Below are 23,636 nucleotides of genomic sequence, written 5' to 3'. Positions count from 1 at the left end.
CTTCTTTTTAAAAAATATTTTTTAATGTTTATTTATTTTTGAGAAGAGAGACAGACAGACAGACTGAGCAGGGGAAGGGAGAGAGAGACACACACACAGAATCCGAAGCAGGCTTCAGGCTTAGAGCTGTCAGCACAGAGCCCCATGTGGGGCTCAAACCCATGAACCTCGAGATCATGACCTGAGCCGAAGTGGGATGCTTAACCAGCTGACTGAGCCACTTTGGTGCCCCTTTCATGTGTTTCTTATACAAAGTAATGCACCTCCTGGGCATGTAGAGCTCTACTGGTATCATTGACTATCTTTGATTTATTTATTTTTTTTAAAGTTACAAAATACCTTCCCTGAATTTTGCCAAGTGGAGTAACTGTTAAGATTTCTGAATGAATGTTTTCAAACTTCCAGTCTTGATCCATTAGTGAATTAAGTTTAGCGAGTCATAATCAGTATTTTAAAACTGAAATGGAAAAGAACAAAAAGTAAGCAAATGTACAAAGATTAAGCATTGCTTTGGGGAACTTTTTTACATGTATAACATAGCTTTTTAATATATAGAATGTATGAACTTCTGTGGGTTTACTGGTTTATAATGTGAAATATAACTTTCCTGTTAGCATTCATCAAAACAAAACATATATCTGAACAATAAAAGTGGCTTTTAAATATTGTTATTTATTTATATTTAACAGTAGAACTAAAGCATGGACTAGATACATTTTCCTTCTTTCAAATCTATTTTGTTAAAATCTCTAAGAAAACACTCAGATCTGGGTTGAACCTGACCTAATGATAATGAAGATTTAACTTACAGCCATTGAATATTAGGGGAGAAAGGGACCTTAAGAATCTTCTATTACTCAGCACTTCATTTTACGTTTGAGAAAATTGCAGCCCTGCATTGGAAAATGTCTTGATCAAGGTCATGGATGCAAACTGTAAATCTGAACATCTCATCAAAAAGCAAACACATGGAACATGGAAAACACAATATTTTGTGCTGTGTCAATATAAAATAAATTTTGTAATAAAAGACTCTTGGGTTAGATTTTAAAGAGATTCAAAAAGTGACTCAAAGGCTGAATATAAAAAGAAGCTAAAGACAGACCTGACAAATGCAAACTAAAAGGATATGTGGGCTTTGATACTAATGAAAAAAAGTGTTTGAATTCAAGTATAAAAACATGAACTAGGACAAAGAAAAGCTGTTCAGTGATAGTGTGCAGTTCATAGTGAAGATCTAATTATTATGCATATTTATACTTTAAATAATCTCAAACTCAAAATTATAGGAAACAGAAATATTATTGCTGGGATAATGTAATTATCCAATGACACAGCAAATTATTCAAAATCAACATTATTGAATGGCTGGATCCAATGGATAATATATTTAACCTGGGAAAATGTAATGAAAGCCCTTTTTCAAGTGTCCTTGTGCTGTCTCACACAACAGATTACATACCTACTTAGCCAAACAGCAACTTGCACACACTTGGAAAGGGAGATTAAGTACAAATAAGATTTGTAGAGCACAATTTACTTGTAGTACTACAAATACGCAAATACACTAGAAAACAGAGGAACAAAGTGCAGTTAAATTTTTAAAAAAGTATTTCTTGCAAAATATTTTAAAACTGTTACAGAGACAGGGTGCCTGGGTGGCTTAGTTCGTCAAGCTTCCGACTTTGGCTCAGGTCATGATCTCATGGTTCATGAGTTCAAGCCCTGCGTTGGTCTCTGTGCTGACAGTTTAGAGCCTGGAGCGTGCTTCAGATTCTGTGTCTTCCTTTCTCTCTGCCCGTGCCCCGCTTGTCCCCCCCCCCCACACACACACACAAATAAATAAAACATTAAAAAAACCACAACCTGTTACAGATGCTGTGAATGGCAGATTTGGGTTTTTCTTAAGTCTGCACTTGTTCCAAGTACTGTGTTCCAAGTACTGCAGTTAGGTCAGCTTTTCCTACAACAAATATTTTTGTGTTTATCGCTTTTAATTTTAGCCATGAAATAATGAGCACATTTAATATTTAACAGATATAAATTACATTGAAAATTAATACAGTTAATTTTTTTGTAGTCATCAGTGTGCTCGTCGTAAGTAATTAGTAATTGTGAAACTTGTAAGTAGGAGTAAAAGGAGATAAAAGAGTGATTTATGAATATGAGATATCATTAATGAAAAGTGATTATGAAATTCTCTGGATATTTGGTTGATTAGCAAATGTTCATATTCTACCTTTATTTTTTTTTAAGAAAAACTATTTGAAGATATGTTCCAACAAAAAACATCTGTTGATTTGGGCACATTATGTAGTATTTTTAAAAATTGATTTTCCCATTAGAAGTTGCATGAGTTCAAATGGTGAAGGTTAGAGGAAAAGCTATCATGCGGATTTCAGGATACTGCTTAGATTTTGCTCTATAAAGTGTCAAATCTATTCACCAGGTCTTTGCCTGGCTAATTTTGCATTTGGTTTTGCAAATCAGCTCTATGGCACAGTGTTTTGGACTTAGCAATATTCATAATAAATTAAACTGTCCTTGTTGGAATCATTCTTTGTTACTGTATTATGGGGAGGGGCTGCTTGGTTATAGGAAAACTTTTCATCTCTGGTTTGTCTGCGTTTTCTCTCATTTGAGTTTGTCACCTTCTTATTATGGGTTCCCTAAGCCTTTAACCTGGGTCTGAGGATTGGTTGGTTTCTTATGTTAAGTGCCATGACTGAATCATTTATTATGTGTTGTCAACTGTGTTAAGGATTTTGTTTTGCATTAGCAAATGAACAAGATTATTATTATTTTTTTAATTTTTTAATATTTGAAATTTACTGTCAAATTGGTTTCCATACAACACCCAGTGCTCATCCCAAAAGGTGCCCTCCTCAATACCCATCACCCACCCTGCCCTCCCTCCCACCCCCCATCAACCCTCAGTTTAATGAACAAGATTATTAAAGCATGCATGTTGAAGACAACACTTTTCTTTTTTCCCGCTCACCATTAACATCTGTTACTCAGGCTTACCTCCCCCAAATTTGGAAAAATAACACTGAGTATGTTAAATATTTAACAATTGTAATCTTTAATTATTAAAATGACTTTGAAATTTGTATCTTTACATTAATGCTATGCAAGGAGAAGTATTCTAAAACATAATTTATAAAATAACTTCATTTTGGACGTATTTTAGGAATTTTGATTATGAAAAAATTTTATAACTGAATTATGTTCCTAATTATTTGCACATCTTGGGCTTTGGGAGATAGTTCATACAGATTCTGATTAAATTTTAATATATTGAATCAATCAGAAATGGCTCATTTATACTGAATAACAGTTGTCTGAGTTTGCTTTCTTTCTTTTGCTCTTGTGTTGGGAAATTCAGCAATCATTTTAAGTGACAGGTTACATAAATCCATTTTATGTTTAATTTCATGACTTTGAGCAGCACTGGAAAACACTTTTAGTAAATAGCCAGCAGTTTATTGATTTCATACATTCCTAATGAAGATAGATTTATTTGATTAATAATGAATGAAAATAAAATTTTATTCAGAGAAAAATAATTTTTTAAGCTATAGTTTGTTCTGTCACTTTTCTTCTAATCATGTTTTTCTTGATTACTATAAGGATTTTGTGGTTCTGTTTTTATATTTTAACAGGCAGAGGTTTCTTGCCAAAATTGCATTGGTAGATACTTATTTAAATCTAATGATTTATCTTATTTATAATTTAATTTACAGAATTTCACATTCACATTTTTTTCCCCCTCTAATTTTAGGATCCTCGTTGTAGTCTTGCAGGAGAAAATTGCTGCCTTTGATAGCTGTACTTTCACAAAAAAATTTTTTGTCACAAGTATGTATCAAATTGATTTCTTATACATTTGAGTTTATACTATTTGATAGAATCAGCAAACTTATTGTAATCATAACATCAGTGTTTCGTGGTTATTCAATTATTATGATATTCCAGTGTTTCTGTGGATCTCTTACTACTGTAATTTTATGGTCTATCTTTACAACCCACAGCACATTTTCTATCTGTTATTGAGGACACCTTGTACTGTATTGCCTCAATTTCTCCTTAGTCTCCTTGAGTAATTGTGATTAATTTAGGTTCATGTAGCTATCTATGTTATACTTTCAAAGCCTGTGTTAAATTACTTAATTAACATAACATACTTGAAGAGATATCTGGGTTATTGCAACTGAGGGATTTGAAACTTAGAGAAATGTTTCAGTCTCTTTCTGTGTCTCCCTCCTTCTTATTCCATCTCCCATGACTTCTAGTACTGTTTGAAAGTGCAAAAATAAGCATAGAATCTGGAGCCATACACGCACTCACTGAGTGGTCGACTGATTTTTTTTTTAAGGCTTATTTATTTATTTTGAGAGAGAGAGAGAGAGAGAGCATCCACACACACATGTGTGGGGGAGAGAGAGGGAGAGAGAGAATCCCCAGCAGGCTCCATGCTGTCAGCTCAGAGCTTGATACAGGGCTTAAACTCATGAACTGTGAGATCAGGACCTGAGCCAAAATCAAGAGTCAGATGCTTAACTGACTGAGCCACTCAGGCACCCCTGACTGATTTTTAGTTTTTTTTGAAAGGCATTGGTTCATGCAGTTGTGGGGGCTGGCAAGTCCAGGATTTGTAGGGCAGGCCAGCAAGGTGGAGATTCCAGTAGGAACTGAGTTCAAAGGAAGTCTGGAGTTAGAATTTTTTTTTACTATACTTCTAGTAAAATAGTAGTTTTCATTCTTATCTTCTATATTTTAACTTCTCTGACTCACCATCAAAACTGTATGTGTTTTTTCCAAAGAGTATAATTATGCATATGCTGCAGAAATAGTTTTGTTGGAACAGATCCCAGGTTTGTTATAACTAGGGAATCCAAATCATATTGCTGTAGCTCTTGAAGTATCACAGTTATTTACATACTTATTCATTAGGTTTATCAAATATCTGCTATGTGTTAAGCACTGGGTAGTAGACATTATCCTTTCTGATAAGAACTCATGTTCTTGAGATAACTAGTACATTATAATTTATATGGAATCGCATGTATTATATATGATATATAACACATAAGGTAATAACTCATAATGCATGGTTTATAATTTTGTAGACTAGGAAGGAGAATTATGACAACTTGTCTTTGGCTTGCAATCATCTCTCAGAGATCCACAAAGATAATAATGGAGATCATGTTACTGGGATATTTTTTGTTTTATCACAAGGCCTAATGTGTACCGTTCATATCTTTGGCCCCTGGGACATTGATTAGCACAGTGTAGGCTCTCATTAAATATTTCTTGAGTGAATGAGTACATTAATCCAGCTATCAGTGATTTTATGGTGATCAGAAATGTATTTGTATTTTAATAATTATTAAATGTAGATCATTAGGCAGGATTTTATATTGTTACATTTATATGTAAAAAAATTAAAAAGTTTTTGAGGAACATGTATATTTGTTAATAACATCTTCATTCACAAATGTATTATATAGGTAATCTGGGAAACTTTGGATATTACATGGCCTGTTTTAGCTTAATGTTTCTTATACAGGTCTTATGCATTAATCTATTACATTATATTTGTATTACTCATTATTACAATTAAAACAATAGAGAAATAGAACATATCTGAGGAGCCATGTCTGAATCTATCCATTACTTCCATGGGTGTGGGCTACAGAGCAGTGACTCAGGACAATGTGAACACTTCAGTCAGATTCAGATACCAGGTTTTTTTGAGCATTTATGTTACATTTTATCAGTGGTCTTCTGCCCTTCATCATTAATCAAAGATATGTGTGGCCTGACTTCTGCAAAGTCAGATATCTCTGTTGTGACTCCATATATTTTTTTATATATTTTTTTAATGTTTACTTATTGAGAGAGAGAGCGAGAGAGAGAGCGAGAGAGCGTGACAGAGCATGAGCAGAGAGGGGCAGAGATAGGGGGAGACAGAATCTGAGCAGGCTCCAGGCTCTGAGCTGTCAGCACAGAGCCCGACGCGGGGCTCGAACTCACAAACCGTGAGATCATGACCTGAGCCAAAGGCGGTCACTCAACCAACTGAGCCACCCAGGCACCCCTGTTGTGACTCCATATTAATTTTACACTTAGAATCTCTATTTTTTTATTAGCTAATTTTACCTTTTAAAATCAGTTCAGGAGAATAGAACTACTTTCTTTTTTCTTTTTAAAAAATAAAGATAGCCTACTTTTGCTGTCTCAGCTGAGTGTTAAATTGGGCGGAAAAATCCCAAATCATAATTTGTTAAGATAGTTTATTTAAATAACAATGTATGTTTTGAAATTTAAACCTTATTTAAACATTAGGCTCTACTGGACTGTGTATGTTGAAAGTAATATTATACTTACCAATAGATCTAAGTTTCTTTCTTTGTAATAAGTGTTGGTAAAACTTCAGTTGTCACAGTGACTAAAGAGAAGTTAATAAATATAAATGATTTAATAATAGAGATATTTACTTTATAGAGCATATTTATTTATAGTTTTTTTAGTAAATAAGTAAAAAATACAGATTTTCAGTAATTAATTACCCAGTATAGAATTTTAAAAGAAAAATTAAACTTTATTATAAAGGAACAACTTAAAAGCGTTGGTGTACAATATAGTAATTCAGCAATTCTACACTTGATCTTAGCCAAAAGGCCAAGAAGTGATAGTAATTCAACAATTCTACACATTACTCAGTGCTCGTCATGATATGTGCGCTCTTAATCCCCTTCACCTATTTCACTCATCTTCCCCCTTCCCCTGGTTTGTATTCTGTATTATAGACTCTGTGTTTTTTTGTCTCTCTTCTTTGATCACTTATTTTGTTTCTGAAGTTCCACATATGAGCGAAATCATTGTATTTGTTTTTCTCTGATGTATTTCACTTGGCATAAAATCATTAGACTTATGTATTGAATTTATAATTAGATTTGAAGGACACAAGCTTTGTAATATTTTTGATACACTGGAATAAGAATAGGCCTTCCAGAGTACTCTGAAGGGAGAGGGGCAGAGAGAGATGGAGACACAGAATCAGAATCAGGTTCCAGGCTCTGAGCTGTCAGCATAGCCCCATGAGGGGCTTGAATTCATGAGCCACGAGATCATGACCTGAGCCAAAGCCGGACACTCAACTGACTGAGCCACCCAGGCGCTCCATTAGTGTTCATCCTTCCTTGAAATTATGAAGTTCTTGTTGAAAGAAGATGAATTTTTAGTTACGTTAAAATGGTTAAATGTGTTTTTGATTTTTAATAATTTTGCTTATTTGATAGACATTTAGTATATATATGGTGAAAATATTGTGTTTTATTAAATTAATGCTGCAGAAATACTATTTCATCTCCTATGAATGCCATTGAAACATTTTTAAAAAAATTTCAGTAAGTACATACTGTTATTTAAATAAAGTCACGGTATAATGAACCACCATGTACTTATCATCTAGTTTCAAGAATTATCAGTTCATGGGTAGTCTTTTTTATTTATACCTTTCCGCTAATTATTTTGAAGCATATCCTGGACATTATTTAATTTCATCAGTACATATTCTATTATGTATATCTAAATGATAAGAACTTACAAAATTATATTTTTGATACACTAAATGACCATATATAATATGTCATCTAAACTGAGGTCTTTTTATTTGAACAAACACTGTACTTGATTTAATTCTTGTCAAGTCTGGTTAACAGGTATACTAGAAATGTCCTGGGCCAACAGGGACATGTATCTTACATATTTCCTACCATCTCAGCTTCCAAGGTTTTTAACATAGAAAAACCTTCTTAGCAATATCCAATATCCTTGTCAACTCTTTATTTCTACAACTCATTTTCATGCTGCTGATGCTACATTTATTTTGAACCCCACTCATTATTCTCATTTCTTTGCAGGTATACTGTTGCTTTATTTTCCTGCCTCAATTGGCCTTCCCAGAATGTATTAAGGCTACATATCTTTCCAGGCCCTGTATCTGTTTTAGTTCTTATGTGAACTATTTCCTGACACCTTTAGTTTAAAGCAACCTTGCCTTCTTTTAAGTCCCCAAAGATAACAATTCCCAAAGTCTGTTGGCAGAACACTAGACCTTCAACATGTGCAAATCAGAATGCCCTGGTCAAATATACTCAGGAAATGCTGTCTCCTATTGGAGAATGGTAATGGTGATTAACATTTTTATTCTGCTTAAATTTATTTACTGCATTTCTTTTTTTTAAAGAAAAAAATTTTTTTAACATTTATTTTTGAGAGACAGAGTGAGACAGAGCACGAGTCGGGGAGGGGCAGAGAGAGAGAGGGGAGACACAGAATCCAAAGCAGGCTCCAGGCTCCTAGCTGTCAGCATAGAGCCTGACGTGGGGCTCAAACTCACAGGCCACAAGATCATGACCTGAGCCAAAGTCGGACGCTTAACCGACTGAGCCACCCAGGCACCCCACAGGTCATGATCTCATAGTTATGAAATTGAGCCCCGTGTCAGTCTCTATGTTGGGCATGGAGCCTGCTTAAGAGTCTCTCTCTCCCCTCTTCCTCTACATTGCTCATGCTCTCTCTTTCTTTCTCAACCCCCCCCCCAAAAAAAAACAAAAAAAAAACACCCAAAAAAACAACAACAAAAAAAAAACCCCAACTCAGTTTGTTAAAGATGAAAAACCTTTATCACAGCTATTTTCTGGTTTCAAAGCATCAGTGGCCCTTTACCAAGATGTTTAGTTAACCAATATAGTTTAGAATGTAGTACAGCTCTGTTACAGGTCATCAGATAAGGAAAAAATTATTAATATAAGATCAGTACTGACCTCATGGAGGAGGTCTGAGGTGGAAATTAATAGTTTTTGGTGAATATTTAAAGAAATGAATATGTGAATGCATATATGAATGAAGATTCTCCTACATATTGTGTTGGAGTAAATCCAGAAATTTTCTTGAAATACGAGTTTATTTGAAAAATGTATGTTTGTAGTCATCAGCTCTTGAGTATCTCTCCTGTACATGGAGTGTTTCCCCTTTTGAGAATAGGAAGATCTGTTTTATGAGCCTTTAGCAAGTACAAACTATCAGTGAAGTTAAAGATGAATGGGAGGGGCGCCTGGGTGGCGCAGTCGGTTAAACGTCCGACTTCAGCCAGGTCACGATCTCGCGGTCCGTGAGTTCGAGCCCCGCGTCAGGCTCTGGGCTGACGGCTCGGAGCCTGGAGCCTGTTTCCGATTCTGTGTCTCCCTCTCTCTCTGCCCCTCCCCCGTTCATGCTCTGTCTCTCTCTGTCCCAAAAATAAATAAAAAACGTTGAAAAAAAAATTAAAAAAAAAAAGATGAATGGGAGACTGAATCATTATTACTCTTTCTTAATGCTTTTGTTTTTTCTTTTTTAGTTGATATCCTTTGGGACCTTTGCCATGTAGTCCTAAATGCTTCCTTCTGCATTGCTGGACCCACCGAGTAGTTGAAATAAGTGTTATTGAAGTGTTAGTTTCTCTTGTATTCTGTGAATTGTGCATGATAAGAAGAAGAGATCTGAAGGGATCGGCAGTGTATATAGCATTGGAGTCAGGTGCCTTATAAGTGACATACAGCTTTATAAGTAAGTCTTGGTCAAGTGGCTGGAGGCCCCAAGAAGTGAGTTTTTAGTAATACCTGATCTATTAGGATTATTACTTATTCTCTCAGTGTAGTGTTTGTAAAATAGCTCTCATGATATCGGGATGCCATAAAGACTATTTAATGTGAAGGTCATTAAATCTGAAAGGTATGTTACTAAAAAATATTGAAAACTGGGGTAGTATAAAAGTACACCTGTCATTTCTGGGGATAAAAAAATGGAAATAAGTGTAATAAACTGTGCTTTAAAGCCCAGTGATGTCTTTTGAGGACAGATGTTTAGTATAGTTGTTAGAAGGCAGGATAGTGCATAACCTTGGGAGAATAGGACTGGAGGGTATATGACATTGGGCTTTTGGGATTCTATAAAGTTTTGGGGTTTTTGTTTATTTTGTTTCAGGTACTGCATATGCATGTATACGTTCACTTTGTTGATTTGGGAACATGTGTATATATACATATTGTACTGAAATATATAGTTTACATAGAAAAAAGAGTTGAGAAAGCATCAACAGCAATGACAACAACAAAAGTTTGTGATTTTCTGAATACTATCCATTGTAGCATTTCACAAGTCTTCCCAACCCCTTCATCTATGAATACTCTGACCAATAGTGGTAACACACCGCATTTCATACTTCTGTGGAGAAGTATCTCATGGTTAGTTACATATTATTTTACTTGACTTGAAAACCCTAGAGATTGGATTTGTGTGAATGATGTAGGGTCGGTAAGATTGATAATATTTGTCAAATATTTGTATGAAGGAATGTAGCTTCTTGTCTCTGAAATGCTGCTTCACCTAAAGTGATTTATATCAACATGTTGAACAAAATTCAGCATAACCTAATATTTAAGATCAAGGAACAAGCGAGCCATTTCCTAACTTGATAGAAGCTTTTTTTTCTTTAATTACTGCCATCTTCCTACTATTCTTTTATACAGACTGAAACTTTTAGCAGGTGAAACGAGTCATGTTTATATTTGTTTCTCTAAATTTGGGTTATCCCATGAGTATAAGCCATCCTGCCTGGGACACTGAAAAGATGCAGCTGAGCCAGGCGGCATACTGAAAATAGCATTCATTGTAGTCCATTTGCCTGTGCCACATAGTATTTCTCCAGTGATTGGTTTCTAGTTCTTGAAGAATTAGGACCAAAGCCCACATAGAATGACATATTCTCTGCTTAATGATAATGTTTTCATCATGCAAGCATTTGATTTCTAAAGTAGTTTGAAAAGCTCTTGTATAATACGATTGTGAGTGCCTCAGTTATATATGAATACAATGATGGGACTGTAAAATAAGTAGAGACACCTGTGTCCATCAGAGAAGGCATCATGGGAATTTGTGACAGAGGGTGGAAGGATCAGGTAAAGAGAGCTGATAGAGAACTAGAAAGGGAATGCAGCCAATATAATGAGAAAGGAGACACCTTTGTATTTGCCTGTATAGAAACCGTGGCCTTGAGCAGCTGTCTGGTGTGGAAATTCAAAACCCATGTATGATTAAGAAAACAAAAGACAAGGACTGATAGATGTCATTAGCAGTCATTTCCAGTGTGCTTAAATTGAAAGTTAGATATGAAGTCTCTGGAGAGACCAGAGGATTGTGTAATAAGTAACTCTTTTCAGTGGCCTCTGTATTTACTTTGGGGAGGAAAATTTATTCCTTATAATCCTAATGTTATTTCTTAGTGTTACTATGTGTATTTTTGATTTATGTTAATGATGAATTAACAAATACAAGGAATGAATTTAAAGGATCTTAAAAATGTAGGATTATTTTTAGTTTTGGAAAGAAGAAGCTTCCTTTTTATGTTTAGAAGTAAACATTTGTTTATTTACATATTTACAAAAATATGTAACATTTATTAGGAGAGATGGGCAGGTTAATGTGAGCTCTAAGCTCAGGACAAGTTAAAAGTCAAATCTATCCCTCTTCTTTCAGGTTCCCATCTCTATACTGCCATGATGTTTTCACAGCCTGGGCAGTTGCCCAGTACAAAGTGGACACTCAATGGATATGTGTGCACTAAACTAACTTGTGACTTTCCTATCCTCTCCACATAATTCCCACACATTTAACCCCACAATGGCAATACTCTTAAATTCATGATACATTTATATACATGAAAAATAAAGCAAAAATAAGTCAGAAAGCTAATGGAACTTTAAGAAGGTCATTAATCAGGGGTGCCTGGGTGGCTTAGTCGGTTGAGCGTCTGACTTTGGCTCAGGTCATGATCTCACAGCTTGTGGGTTCAGGCCCCGTGTCAGGCTCTGTGCTGTCTCCCTCCCTCCCTCCCTCTCTCTCTCTCTCTCTCTCTCTCTCTCTCTGCCCCTCCCCCACTCATGCTCTGTCTCTCTCTCTCAAAAATAAATAAATGTTAAAAAACAAAGAGGGTCATTAATCAGTTATAAGAAAGTCAAATTAATCTCTTAAAGTGGTGTTTAATATTTTATGTGCTTATATGTCTTTTTCAGAGGGTGTTGAGAGTTTTTTTCTGGACTTCATAGAATATGGGGTCTTTTGTGACTGGTGTTTTTTTTTTTTTATTGAACATAGATAATCATAGTTCATCCATGTTGTAGGATGTCAGTTCTTTTAAAAGGTTTTTTTTTATATTTATTTTTTTAGAGCAGGTTCTTAAAAAAATTTTATTTATTTATTTTTTTGAGAAAGAGCATGTGTGCAAGCTAAACAGAGGGAGAGGGAGATAGAATCTCAAGCAGACTCCACACTAGGGAGAGCCCAGTGCAGAGTTCGCTCTTAACAAACTATGAGATCATGACCTGAGCCAAAATCACGGGTTGGATGCTTACCCAGTTGAGCCACCCGGGTGTCCCAAGAGCAGTTTTAAGTCTACAGCAAGACTGAACAGAAGATACAAAGATTTCACTGTCCCTATACATGCATAGTGTCCCCCATTTTCAATGTTACTTATCAGAGTGGTACATTTGCTACATTGACACATCATTATCAACTGGAGTTTGTAGTTTACCTTAGGGTTCAGTCTTGGTTTTGTACATTCTGTGGGTTTGGATAAATGTATAATGACATATATCCATCATTGTAATATCATACAGAGTATTTTCGCTGCCCTAAAAATCCTCTGCTCTGCCTGTTCATCCCTGCCCTTCCCCCCACCCCCCCAGCAACCACAGATCTTTTTGTTATCTCCATGGTTTTGCATTTCCTAGAATGTCATATAGTTGGAATCGCATAGTACATAACCTTCTCAGATTGACTTTTTCTGTTTGGTAATACGATTCAAGTTTCTGCCATGTTCTGCCTGACTTCAAGATTTACTATCAAGCTACAGTAATCAAGACAGTGTGACAGTGGCAAAGGAATATACAAATAGATGAGTGGAACAGAATAGAGAGCCCAGAGATAGATCTTTGACAAAGGAGCAAGGGTAGTACAATGGAGCAAAGATAGTTTCTTCAACAAATGGTGCTAGAACAACTGTACATTCACATGTGAAAAACTGAAGCTAGACACAGTCCATACAGCCTTTGTAAAACTTAACTCAAAATGGATCACAGACCTAAATGTAACACACAAAAGTATAAAATTTGTAGAAGATAACATAGAGAAAACCTAGATGACCTTGAGTATGGTGATGACTTTTTAGATATAACACCAAAGGCACAATTCATGAAAGAAATAGTTGATAAGATGGAATTCATTAAAATGAAATGCTTATGCTCTGCAAAAGACAGCATCAAAAGAATGAGAAGGCAAGCCACAGACTAAGAGAAGGTTTTTGTAAAAGACACATCTAATAAAGGACTGTTATTCAAAATATACAAAGAATGCTTAAAACTCAACAAGAAGAAGCAACTGAATTAAAAAATGTGTCAAAAGCCTCAACAGACACCTCACCAAAGAAGATACACAGATAGCAAATAATCATATGAAAAGATGCTCCACATCATATGTTTCCAGAGAAAGTAAAATTAAAACGAGATACTATCACACACCTATTAGACTGACTAAAATCTAGAACACTGACAGTGAACACCAAGTGCTGACAAAGATGTGGAGTAACGGAAATGCTCATACATTGCTGGTGGGAATGTAGAGTGATACAGCCACTTTGGAGGATGAGTTGGCAGTTTCTTACAAAACTACACATATTCTTACCATACTATCTAGCAATCACACTCCTTGGTATTTACCCAAAGGAGTTTGAAACTGACGTCCACTTACAAAACTTGCACAGTTGTTTATGGCAGCTTGATTCACACTGCAAGCAAGATGTTCTCAGTGGGTGGATGGAAAAATAAGCTGTGGGATTTCCAGACAACGGGATGTTATTCTTCATTTCTTTTTATTGCTGAATAATATTTAATTGTGTGGATAATACCATATTTATATATTTATCAGGTGATGGACATTTAGTTTGTTTCCATTTTGGGGCTATTATGAATAATATTTTCATGAATGAAAGGTTTTTGTGGGGACATACACAGTTGACCCTTGAACAACATGGGGGCTAGGGGTGCCAAATGCACACACAGTTGAAAATCCACGTATAACTTTTGACTCTCCCAAAACTTGGCCTACTGTTAATCAGAAGCTTTATCAATAACATAAGCAGTCAATTCATACATATTTTGTATGTTATATGTATTATATACTATATTCTTACAGTCAAAGTAAATAAAATGTTAGTATGAAAATCATCAGGAAGAGAAAATACATCTACAGTAGTGTTCTGTAAAAAATCTGTGTGGAAGTAGACCTGTGTAGTTTAAACTCATGTTGTTTAAGGGTCAGCTGTATTTTCAGTTATCTTGGATATAAGTATTGGTGTGGACATGTGTTTTCATTTCTCGAGTATGCAATGAGGAGTTGAATTGCTGAGTCATATGGTAATTCTATCCTTAACTGCTTGAAGAGCTGCCAGGCAGAGTGACTGCACCAGGTTACATTCCCACCTTCAGTGTATGAATGTTCCAATTTCTTCATATTCTCACCAGTGATTGTTACTACCTTTCTTTGATTATAGCCATATTATTAATATCTCATGAAATGCTATCAGATTGTACTTTAGATTTGTGTTTCCCTGATGGCTAATGATGTTGAGCATCTTTTCATGTGTTCATTCACCAACATATATCTTCTTTGTCAAAATTTATGAGTTATTTGTGTTTTCTTTATCAAGTTGTTACAGTTCTGTTTATATTCTGGATACAAGTCAGTTAGACATATGTTTTGTAAAACTTCCATTCTGAGTTTGTTTTCTTTCTTAGTGATGTCTTTTGAAGCACAAATGTTTTAGTTTTGATGAAGTCCAATTTTTCTATTTTTTTCTTTAAATTTTTTTAATAAATGTTTATTTTTGAGAGACAGGGAGTGCACAAGCAGGGAAGAGGCTGAGAGAGAGGGAGACACAGAATCTGAAGCAGGCTCCAGGCCCTGAGCTGTCAGCACAGAGCCCAGTGCAGGACTCGATCTCATGAACTGTAAGATCATGATCTAAGTCGAAGTCAGATGCTTAACCAACTGAGCCACCCAGGCGCCCTACTTATTTTTTTCTTTTATCACGCATACTTTTGGTGTCATATCTAAGAAAGCATTGCTTAATCTAAGGTTATGAAGATTTACCACTATGTTTTGTTCCAAGAATTTAATAGTTTTAACTTTTTTGGTAGTTTTATGGTTTTATTAACACCAATATGACATGTACAGAAGCTGTTTGTCTATTCATTTTCTTTGCTGTGCAGCCTGGCCTTGGGATTGGTGGCTCTAATGGCCAGCTGGGCTACTCTTTCCATAGTGGCTTTGTGGTTCTTGGAGGAGACACTGTGAGCAATCTCTGCACAGTAAGATTTGTTACACATCAGCAGCACTTTATGACATTGTGGACTAGGAACTTCCAGAAGCTACTGGACAGCATGTGCTTTGTTTTGTTATTGCTCCTGTAACCAGTGTTGGGCATCAAAATCTGGCTCTTGAATCTTCTGCACACCCTGTTGTCAGTGCCTCTGGGTTTACACCGGTTGCACTTAATTTCAACATATCAGTCTGACGGGTGCCGGATGAACTTCTTGGTCCTCTTTTTTATGGTCGTGGACTTCACCAGAGGTCTGAGGGCAGCTAGGAGATGGCTGCCACCCTGCAGGCAGTGCCAAGGAAGAGAGCAGTACTTTTAACTTTTTCATTTAAGTCTTTGATTCATGTCGAGTTAATTTTTGTATGCAGTATGTGTGAGGTCAGGTTTCAGTTTCATTGTTTGGCATGTGGATATGGAGGTGGCCCGTCATCATTTGTTGACAAGACTATTCTTTCCCCATTGACTTGTCTTGCTACCCTTGTTGAGAGTTAATTGACCATAAATGCAGACATCTGTTTTTTTCAAAAAGGTCTGAAATCTTTTGAGTTGTCTTTATCAAGAAAAATAAGGCAGAGTGTTACAGACAGTAGTTAAATCCTTTGTTTTTCAAAATGGGATCAGGTCACCTCCCCATTAGGGATCAACCTTATGGGAGGATGCCATCTAAAATTGTATCAGTCTCCTGTGCCTTTAAAAATATTTCTTTAGTAATGGAGGAATCTTCATTTAATGTGTTATTCTTGGATTTTACCTTTATTTCAATTTGGAAATCTCCGTATTTTTAATATACAGTTCTCTTATTTTATTCACAAACATTGTAAAACATGTTGGAATTAGTCCTAGTATTATAGAGATTGGGTTTCCCCCCCGCCTTGTTTTCAAAGTTTAGCTGGAGGCAGTGGTTAATTTTTAAAGGAGTCATGCTTATAAAGTTGGGATAGTGCTGAGTGGCTGATGGTCTGGTGATTCCAGCTGTAAAGTGTTTTTTGGAGAACAGAAAAACAATTTGCTTTCATTCTAGTACATAATAATTCTTGAGGTCCACTGAGTTTGTAAAAACATTGACTCAAAAAGTGAAATGAAGAATTGTTAACTACATTTTTCCTTTAGTATCTTCTAGTATTTGGAAAGGAGAGTATACTTATTAAGATCTATTGAGATGAAATTGTTACCTGAATTGAGTGATAGTTAGATTACATCAACTTTAAAGTTCAGGGCATTAGCTACATATAATGTAATGCTGAAGTTCACAAGTATTTATTTCTGTTTTTCATTTGGTTCTTTTTTTCATGACATTTTAAAAGGGGGAAGTTGTCAAAAAATATTTAAAAGGGGGAAATTTTCTTATAGGACATTTTCCAGCTCTGAAAATACCTATGGAATATGTGTTTGAATTAGTTTACTCAATGGGATTATAATAATTAAATCTATGTAGAGACTGCACAACATATGTTAGAGTGTATTGTCTTTGTACTATTTTAGTGGGCCTTGGTCCTTTGTATGTGTCCATAATATGTGGACATATTCAGTGGATATATTACCTAGAGGTCAGTTTTCCCAAAATCCAAAACATCCCAAACACAACCCTTTAAAGCTTGAAAGAAACAAAAAGTTGTGTTTTTTTTTTTTTTTAGGATGAGCAAAAGTTAGAAACCTCATATTTGATTTGTATTTCATTTGACATATGGATCTTCTCTTAGGGCCATTATCTGCTTTATAAAATCTTTATCTTCTTTAAAAAGGAAAACTCAGGGTACCTGGGTGGCTAAGTCAGTTAAGTGTTCGGCTCTTGATTTTGGCCCAGGTCATGATCTCACGGTTTGTGAGTTCGAGCCCTGCATGAGGCTTCACACTGACAAGTGAAGCCCTGCTTGGGATTTTCTCTCTCCCTCTCTCTCTCTCTGCTCCTCCTCTACTGGAGCTCTCTTTCTCTGTCAAAATAAATAAATAAACTTGAACAAATAAATAAAAAGGGAAACTCAAAATAGATGGCATTTGAAGGAGCTCAAATGAAAACTGCCATGTCATGGAAGCAGCAGCAATGTGTGCTTCTTTAGTGCTTGCGAACACAGTGGCACTAGCATTTCAGAATGGTGACTGTTGCTATTCAGAAGGCTTTCTGAGTCAGAAAGCATGTAATACATGTTTACAAAAGATCTATGTTTTTGAAAGATTCCTATTAAAAAAGTGGCTTTAAAATGAAAGATCTGGCTTTTAGGTGAGCACGCTATTTGAGTATTTGAAGAGTTTTCTTAATTTGTTCAGATGTATTTATCAAGCTGCATTCAGGTGTTATTCTAGGCAGTGGAGATTCAGCAGTGAATGCAACAGACACAAATTCTTGACCTTACATACCCCCTAATCAAGTGGGAGGAAGATATAAAATAAATTTAAAAATAATAAATATATCACAGAACATATAAATTATTTTTATTATTGAAAGTAAGTCTTAAAGTAGTTTATTGTTCTTTTTCTCATTAATAAGTATGCTTTTGGATAAAAAATTGTCATACATTGATAACTCTATTTCTCTTAGGGTCAGTAACACAGACCAGGACTTCCTGCAGGGTAACACATTGTCAGATGTGCAGTTTACAATTCAGGTCATGTTATTTTTTTGCTATTATGGTCATGATTCAGGTAATTTGGCTATTATTTTGCTACAAGAAGAAAAGGGTTTTGTTATAAAATCTTGTTTGTCTCAAGATTTTATAAATTTAGATTCCAAACTGGGACCTAAACTGTGAAATAGAATACCTCAGTTTGATCCTCTGGTGTACATTTTGGAGGAGAACATTTGTAAAAATATTAACCAGATACTTGTGGAATGATAAACTTGAAGTTCTTTAGTTTAGGCTTTTTGTGTTGTCTGATTTTGCAGTTGCCTTTGAGTAGATCCTTTAAAGCTGTTTTGTGACTCAGTGGAATGTTATTTTGTGTAGTTGATGATGAGGGCATTCGACTCAAAGACCTAACTGGCATGGCTAGGAGGGGAGAGGAGAGCCTCTAGGATAACAGACGTCACTTACTTGACTGAGTTGTGGTGTGTCTCGGTTAGTAGTTCAGGAAGACGGCATTGGAGTTTCCATGCATTGATGGTGTCCACTATCACGACTGTATGATTTATTCTTCTTGAGAGGAGGAGCCACAAAGCAATCCTTCCTACTAGTTTGCTATTGGCTGGACTGAAAGCAAGAAGAATGAAGTAGAGTGCTTAATGTAAATACACAAGATTATGCAAATTAGTTTTCCATCATCTTTCCATTGAGGCAATCTTGGTGAATTACGTTGCCTCACTGGTGCCTTACTTAAGTACTTGCTCTGTTTTTTTCTTCTCACCAGTGTATCATCATTTTCTTTTTAGGTGTTTGTTATCTTTTACCTTTAAATTCATGAACCAATTGTATCCTTTTTCTTTCTTCTCTAAACATTGATGCTTGACCTAAAAGCATTGTTTCCTTTTAGCTACTCTTTCTTGTTCTAGGAGTAACTGTAAAAAATGCCCAATTTTTGCTAAAAGTTATTACCAGTTGTTCCCAGATTTGTTTCTTATTGGAATGGTGCCAAAACCAAAAGGAAACTGTAGAGGGGGAAAAAGAAAGAACTTCATTCAGCTATTAAAATAATGACCAGTTTTATGGGAATTTTATGTGAGACTTGAGAAAATAAAACCATTTGGTTGTTTTGTTTTTATGGCATCAAAATATGATGCGCCAACAGAAAACTTATTAAGAAATATCTCAATATTGCCATTTCAAATTTTTCAGGCTGCTATCCTTGCCCAGGGCCCAATATGAATCCTATTGCTCTTGGGAGCCGTTGGCTTGCTTATGCAGAAAACAAGGTAAGGTGTGGCTTATGTTTGGATTGTTTGTAATGGAGCAAGTGTTGAAGAATTTTCCAAAGTTGATTGCCAACCAATAATGAATATTTAACTTACTAGTTTTTCTTTGCTTAGATTTTGGTTTTAATTGGGCAACCAGTAATTATCCTATCTCCCTTATTGCTTAGGATCAGTATTTGGGCTCAACTTTAATTTTCTAGGCTTGGTTTTTGTTTTTTGTTTTTTGTTTTTAATTTTTTATGTTTATGTGTTTAATTTAATTTTTTTATTTTGTTTTTAATTTTTTTTAAAATTTACATCCAAATTAGTTAGCATATAGTGAAACAATGATTTCAGGAGTAGATTCCTTAATGTCCCTTACCCATTTAGCCCATTCCCCCTCCCACAACCCCTCCAGCAGCCCTCAGTTTGTTCTTCGTATTTAAGAGTCTCTTCTGTTTTATCCCCCTCCCTGTTTTTATATTATTTTTGTTTCCCTTCCCTTATGTTCATCTGTTTTGTCTCTTAAAGTCCTCATATGAGTGAAGTCATAGGATTTTTGTCTTTCTCTTGACTAATTTCGCTTAGCATAATACCCTCCAGTTCCATCCACATAGTTGCAAATGGCAAGATTTCATTCTTTTTGATTGCTGAGTAATACTCCATTGTATGTATGTATGTATGTGTGTGTGTGTATATATATATATCTATATATGTATATATATGTATATATCTATATCTATATCTATATCTATATCTATATCTATATCTATATCTATATCTATATCTATATCTATTATACCACATCTTCTTTATCCATTCATCCATCGATGGACATTTGGGCTCTTTCCATGCTTTGGCTATTGTTGATAGTGCTGCTGTAAACATGGGGGTGCATGTGCCCTTTCGAAACAGCACACCTGTATCCCGTGGATCAATGCCTGTATCCCTTGGATCAATGCAATAGCTGGGTTGTAGGGTAGTTCTATTTTTAGTTTTTGGAAGAACCTCCATACTGTTTTCCAGAGTGGCTGCACCAGCTTGCATTCCCACCAACAATGCAAAAGATATCCTCTTTCTCCGCATCCTCGCCAACATCTGTTGTTGCCTGAGTTGTTAATGTTTGCCATTCTGACAGCTGTGAGGTGGTGTCTCATTGTGGTTTTGATTTGTATTTCCCTGATGATGAATGATGTTGAGCATTTTTTCATGAGTCGGTTGCCCATCTGGATGTCTTCCTTGGAGAAGTGTCTATTCATGTCTTTTGCCCATTTCTTCAGTGGATTATTTGCCTTTTGGGTGTTGAGTTTGATAAGTTCTTTATAAATTTTGGATACTAACCCTTTATCTGATATGTCATTTGCAAATATCTTCTCCCATTCTGTCAGTTGCCTTTTAGTTTTGCTATGTGTTTATTTTGAGAGAGAGTGAGAGAGAGAGAGAGGGAGGGAGGGAGAGAGAGAGAGAGAATGAATTCCAAGCAGGCTCCATGCTGCCAGCACAGAGCCTAACGCTGGGCTTGAACTCACCAGCTCAGGACCTGAGTCGAAAGCAAGAGTTGGATGCTTAACTGAGCCACCCAGGCACTCCTAGGCTTGGTTTGTTTGTTTGTTTGTTTGTTTGTTTACTTTTAATGTTTATTTTGAGAGAGAGAGAAAGACAGAGCATGATCAGGGGAGGGGCAGAGAGAGAGGGAGATACAGAATCTGAAGCAGGCTCCAGGCTCTGAGCTGTCAGCACAGAGGCCGATGTGGGGCTCGAACTTACGACCTGTGAGATCATGACCTGAGCGAAGTCGGGCACTCAACCGACTGAGCCACCCAGGTGCCCCTAGGCTTGGTTTTTTATAGAGAACTTTACTCCATCGATCTTAGGCATAGCATTGATACTACTTTAATAGCTTCTGTGGAGCTAGAAATCAGGGGGCAGGAATGACTTAAAAAAATTTTTTTTTAAATGTATTAATTTTGAAAGACAGAGCACGAGTGGAGGAGGGACAGGGAGACATAGAATTCGCTCCAGGTTCCGAGTGGTCAGCACAGAGCCCGATGTGGGGCTCAAACTTGTGAACCCTGAGCTCATGACCTGAGCCAAAGTCGGCTGCTTAACTGAATGAGTCATCCAGGTGCCCCAGGAATGAGTTTGTTTTTATTGGTAGATTGGGAACTGAGGCATAGAATAATTTAATTGATGTTATGTGTCTAAAACTAAATCTAAACAAGGGTTAAACTATTTGTCTTAATAATTAAATCATAGGTGATCACATTTTATTGAATCTTTTAGTTGTTTTTATGTTTTATTTATGTCCAATTCAACACCAAAGACAAATTGAATTTTCAGAAAGAAAATGTGAAATCTTTTTTATACCATTTAGTGCCCTTCATGTGAATATAGGATGAAATCTAAAAAATATTACAGACTTCAAAGAAGATTATCATTTTTTGTTTCATTTTAGTTTGCTTGTATAGTTATATATTGAGATAATAGCAGAATAATAGGAAATAATATTTATTGAAGAGTTCTTAACACAAATCTGGATATGGTAAGTACAATAATTATTTGGAGAAACTACATAGCATGTAAATCTCTGGAATTCACAAAATCAAGAAACTACTGAAGAAAGTTATTTTTGTAGATGAATTCCTTGATACTTTTTCCAAAATTCTGTTTGCTACAGATAGATACTTTGTATCTTACTGAATGCCATGTTTATGCTCCATTCTGTTATTTCTCTTCATTTTCTAGTATATCTCATAAAAATAGCTCTTTACAAATTACTCTTTTCAAACAAGACAAGAGGCATACAATTCAGTGTGGTAACATAATGGTGTCTTCAAATGTTTAAATATATAATATGTTTCTTTGAGTGCTGGAGACATCCAACAAGAAGATGTATAAATTGTCCCTTGGTTCTTGTAGATGTATTCTCACATGTGGGAAAGTACCCGTTTAGAATTGTAGGTGATATGCAAATAGTTACATATCGTTTTCTAGCAGAGGAAACTCCCTTCACAGATACATACTGGGTGTGTGCCAGTTATCTTGCTTGTCTTGCCTTTGTAGAGATATGTGTTGATAATATCTAGCATTACATACAGAGATCAGAAAGTGAAGTGGCATTTATGGGGAGTTTGCTAATCAGATAGCTCTACCATCCTTTGGAAGAAATATTTTCAGATACATGTATTTCCAATAGCATTTATGTAAATGCTAGTATTTATTAACAGTTTCTGATTTTTTTGGTACCAGTGTCTGATTGCTTTGGTTTTGGGGCTGAGTGTGGAACTGCAAACTTAATTGAATTTTGGAGTAACAATATTTTTTAATGAAAATGCTTTTTGACTGAAATTTTAAGCAAGATGCCATATATACTGATTGGGTTTGTTTTTCAGTGGTCCTCTTTATTTTATTTTATTTTATTTTTTATTTTTTAAACTTTACATCCAAATTAGTTAGCATATAGTGCAACAATGATTTCAGGAGTAGATTCCTTAGTGCCCCTTACCCATTTAGCCCATCCCCCCTCCCACAACCCTTCCAGTAACCCTCTGTTTGTTCTCCATATTTAAGAGTCTCTTATATTTTGTCCCCTCCATGTTTTTATTTTTGTTTCCCTTCCCTTATGTTCATCTGTTTTGTCTCTTAAAGTCCTCATATGAGTGAAGTCATAGGATTTTTGTCTTTCTCTTTCTCTTGACTAATTTCACTTAGCATAATACCCTCCACTTCCATCCACATAGTTGCAAATGGCAAGATTTCATTCTTTTTGATTGCCAAGTAATACTCCACTATATATATATATATATATATATATATATATATATATATATATACACACACACACACACACACACACACACACACACACACACACCCCACATCTTCTTTATCCATTCATCCGTCAGTGGACATTTGGGCTCTTTCCATACTTTGGCTATTGTTGATAGTGCTGCTATAAACATGGGGGTACATGTGCCCTTTCGAAACAGCACACCTTTTTCCTGTGGATCAATGCATACTGTACAATTGCTGGGTCATAGGGTAGTTCTATTTTTAGTTTTTTGAGGAACTTCCATACTGTTTTCCAGAGTGGCTGCACCAGCTTGCATTCCCATCAATGGTTCTTTTTAAATGTCCTTTTCACTAGGACAGCTTATAGAAAAGTTGTAAGAATAAATATAGTACAAATAGCACAAAGCACACCCATATATCTTTTACTCAGATTGGCCTTTTAATTATTTCAGAGTAAGTTGCATATATCACATTACTCCTAAATACTTAGTCAATTTAATCTTTTTTTTTTTTTTTTTTTTTTTTTTGAGAGAG

The 23,636-nt window shown here is 35.6% G+C and overlaps 1 protein-coding gene and 1 pseudogene across 1 annotated transcript in view; one reads left to right on the top strand and one right to left on the bottom strand.

Moving 5' to 3' along the window:
• Positions 1-23,636, top strand: part of BCAS3 (BCAS3 microtubule associated cell migration factor) — a 619,018-nt gene that overhangs the window by 146,589 nt on the left and 448,793 nt on the right. Inside the window, exons 11-12 of the mRNA XM_058702849.1 lie at positions 3,785-3,861; positions 19,255-19,331. Coding sequence (XP_058558832.1) covers positions 3,785-3,861; positions 19,255-19,331 — 154 coding nt within the window. The remainder of the gene's footprint in view (positions 1-3,784; positions 3,862-19,254; positions 19,332-23,636) is intronic.
• On the bottom strand, positions 15,354-18,469 carry LOC131498032 (large ribosomal subunit protein eL32-like; annotated as a pseudogene).

This window comes from Neofelis nebulosa, chromosome 16, assembly GCF_028018385.1.
Source record: "Neofelis nebulosa isolate mNeoNeb1 chromosome 16, mNeoNeb1.pri, whole genome shotgun sequence".
NCBI classification, from domain to species: domain Eukaryota; kingdom Metazoa; phylum Chordata; class Mammalia; order Carnivora; family Felidae; genus Neofelis; species Neofelis nebulosa.
This window is presented reverse-complemented; position numbering and strand designations above follow the sequence as displayed.